Consider the following 3,596-nt stretch of genomic DNA (forward strand, 5'->3'; position numbering starts at 1 on the left):
GAGTGCATACATTTTTTCATACTGGCCCCGTGGGAAACGAACCCACAACCCTGGCGTTGCAAGCGCCATGCTCTACAACTGAGCTACACGGGACCACATTAGTTTTGGCAAGATCTGAAAAAGAAGTTGGTGGAGTGCAACCCTCAAACATTGAAGAATTACAGCAGTTTGCTGCTGAAGAATGGGCCAAATTGCCAGCAGAAAAGGTGCAGCAAGCTCATTGATGTCTACAATAAGCATATGTTGGCAGCTATCTTGGCCAAAAGCTGTGCAACCAAGTACTAGCTCCAGGGTGCCAATAATTTAGTCCATGACATTTGTCTATATTTTCTAAATTACAATTGTAAACTTAAGTTTACAGAAATATAATTAAAGGTGTGGAGACCCATTTTTTCCTCTCAAATTTCAACTGATTTTAGAAGAAATAGGGAATTATTTAAGAAAAGCCCAAGGGTGCCAATATATTTGGACACAACTGTATGCCTTCAGTCTAATTGGAATGTATGGCAGTAGAGTTGTTTGTATTTCTCCCTAACCAAAATGGCTGCCATTAGGATACCATTCAGGATTTTTTTTTCACCTGTGTTACCACGACAATCACGCCAAATGAGCATTGCATTTGTGTGCTCCTTCAGTGTGAATGCGCAAATTTGATATGGGTCACATGTAAAACTGATACATAATTGATACAGATTTACGGTATGTTGCCTATATATTACTATATACCAGTATTGATGCACAGACCAGTTTGGGTTTTTGCTTTACCTTCTATAACGGTATTTCAATGTTTGGTTTGTTAAATGTGGTAATGCCACTCCGCCATGTGTAACGTCCGTTTTTCTAGTTTACTCCGCAATTTGGGTCGTCTCTCTCCCTCTCTCACCAAGTACCACCCCGTCACTCAAGGAGCGCAGTTGTTGTTACTCGACCACGAGAACAAGTGTTTGTCCAAAAAGAACAATCAGACGTTGATAATAATGCAGGAAAGTACTACACAGTTTGTAATAATTATTCAGGTGTCCACCAGGTCAATTTCTAGAAGAGGCCTAGTTGTTATTGAAGATTAACTTTATTGCTAAGTGCACAGCAGAACAAAAATTATATTTGCATCCCTCTCACAAATGTAATAGAAAAGGCTTTAAAACGTAATAACATCAGTTAATTATGTACATCACAGGTTAAAAGCAGTTACTAGACATAGTTTGTGTGTATATACACACTATCTGTCTGTCTGTCTGTCTGTCTTATATATATATATATATATATATATATATATATATATATATATATATATATATATATATATATATATATATATATATATATATATATATATATATATATATAAAAGTCACTGGTTGTGTGTTGAGGGGGAATTACAGTGAGCTAAGAAGTCTGATTGCAAGTTATCAAATTAAACTTTATTTTTGGACCCAGGGCCTCAATTCCCTCTTTGTGTGGGGACAGCGCATCTGACGAGCAGCAACAGCCCATCAAGCGACGGAGGATGCTGGGACCAGGAGAACAACAGAGGTTGGCTATAGAGGTAAGTTGTGATGTAATTGTCAGTGTTTCCCCATAGAACTTTTTTTCAGGCCTGGTAGTATGTAGCCAAAACCCTGAACAATCAGCACCTTGGTAATCATATACTTGAGTTGGACATAGGCATGTGTCAGTCAGGATCACTTGCATCAAAATAGCTTAATTGCAAATTAAAGCTGATGATGTATCTTTTACAGGTATGTGATACCATCCTGAGTCATGCCAAAGAGAGGTTCTCCTTCACCCAGCACCTCATCAGCGCAACACTATTGCACGGAGAGTTGTTCCCACAACACAGTGTGAAGTTCCCCGATACAGCCTTGAAACAACCGTGGGCGTACCCCATGTTGAACAAGGCCAAGCTCAAAAACCGAACTGTCCCTCATCTATGAGAACAGTGAGTTCAAGGCTTGTAGTGGTGCAGTGCCCCTGTACCAGTTCTTCATGGAGAACAACCTTCAGAGCACTTTCACAGAGACTGCCCAGCCTCCTCAAGATCCTCATCACCACACCCATGACAACTGCTGAGTCAGAAAGGTGCTTCTCTACACTGAAAAGGATCAAGACCTTCCTGAGAAACAGCATGACACAGGATCGCCTGAACGCTCTGGCCATGCTCTCCATGGAGAAGAAACTTTGTCAGGGACATTCCTGACTTTAATCAAAGGGTCATTGAGAGGTTTGCCACTCAGAAGGACAGACGGGCAAAATTCCTGTACAAATAAGATGACAGACACACACACACAGAGCAGCTCTGGCCGCATGTTTCTTTGTATATAGTTGACCTTAGCATAAAAAATCCAGTTATATATGGTACTTAGAAAGTCTTAATAGTGTCTTTGCTAATATTACTGTATATATGTTGTTTTGTATCAATTAATTGTTGCAGTTCTGGAGCACATTAACAATTAGTCACATTTAGTATGATCATAAAATACTGTATGCTATTCTTCCAGTCAAAGGTTTGAGTTCATCCACTTGATATCCATTTCTATATTATACATCCTTTTATACAGTGTAAGATTTCCTATAAACTTTATAATAATTTCATGTTATTGTCCACTTTCCACTCTGTTCTGACAGCATGCCTGTTGCGTTGCCTGTTTACTACCAATGGTAAAAAGTTCACTTTAAATGCAAATGAAAGGCTTGGGTTTGTGTAATATGTTTTTGTGTAAGAATGCCTCAACTTTTTAATATTGGCATTAAATAATTACTGAATGTTTCACTGAGCACTGCTGTCCTGCAGTTTGTGTTAAAATATATCGCGATGGTTACAGGAAAATGAAAAAAGTATGGCACAGCCCCACCGAGAATATTTTTCACCAGCCGCCACTGCTGATGACACTCTGTTATCCGGATTTCGTTTCCCTGTTGCGCCCGAACCCCAACCAAACCTCATATTCTGATTCGGCAGAGTATGCCTTTGGAGGATAAGCTTGGCAACAAGGGCTTATCGTTCACTCCGATGGGGATAGAGGATAACAACACGAGGAACGGCCTGTCGGATCAATGGGCCGATAGCATGGTGGTTCGGCCCCGGACCACGGAGCGGAGCATCACCGTCCACAAGAAACTGGTCCTGGGGTTTGCCATCTCCATCCTCACGCTCATCGTCGTCACGGCCATCGCGGTTCTCCTCAGCGTCCGGTTCGAGGAGTGCGCCGGGGAGAGCACTCACGAGCGGGCAACGGCTCTAACGCCAAGTTCAACGGGTCACGGGATGGAAACGGGAACCACAAAGATGAGGAAGCCCAGCCGTGGCGACACCTCCGGTTACCGACGTCTCTCCGGCCCCGGCACTACGACCTGCGTCTCTCAGTGTACATGGATAACTTTACTTTCTCCGGGGAAGTGAACATTGAATTCGAGTGTGTGAACTCTACCAAGTTCATAGTGCTTCACACCGACCGCCTCGAGGTGGAGAAAGTGGCGGTTTACTCGGACAACAAAAAACCCGGCGTCATGAGAATCCACCGCCAGTTCCACTACCGAGCCAACCAGGTTTATGTGATCGCTTTACACAGGGAACTAAAGCCCACGAGGACGTATAA

The 3,596-nt window shown here is 42.4% G+C and overlaps 1 protein-coding gene across 1 annotated transcript in view; it reads left to right on the forward strand.

The window, feature by feature from the left end:
• Positions 1–3,010: 3,010 nt before the first annotated feature.
• The window catches only part of LOC123488374 (thyrotropin-releasing hormone-degrading ectoenzyme-like), a gene marked incomplete at its 3' end in the record, with an annotated part of 56,910 nt that continues 56,324 nt past the window's right edge, over positions 3,011–3,596 (forward strand). Inside the window, exons 1-2 of the mRNA XM_045219294.1 lie at positions 3,011–3,121; positions 3,187–3,596. The exon at positions 3,187–3,596 is cut by the window's right edge and continues 84 nt beyond it. Of these exons, the coding sequence (XP_045075229.1) occupies positions 3,011–3,121; positions 3,187–3,596 (521 nt within the window). The remainder of the gene's footprint in view (positions 3,122–3,186) is intronic.

This window comes from Coregonus clupeaformis, unplaced genomic scaffold (genome assembly GCF_020615455.1).
Source record: "Coregonus clupeaformis isolate EN_2021a unplaced genomic scaffold, ASM2061545v1 scaf2236, whole genome shotgun sequence".
Taxonomy (NCBI): domain Eukaryota; kingdom Metazoa; phylum Chordata; class Actinopteri; order Salmoniformes; family Salmonidae; genus Coregonus; species Coregonus clupeaformis.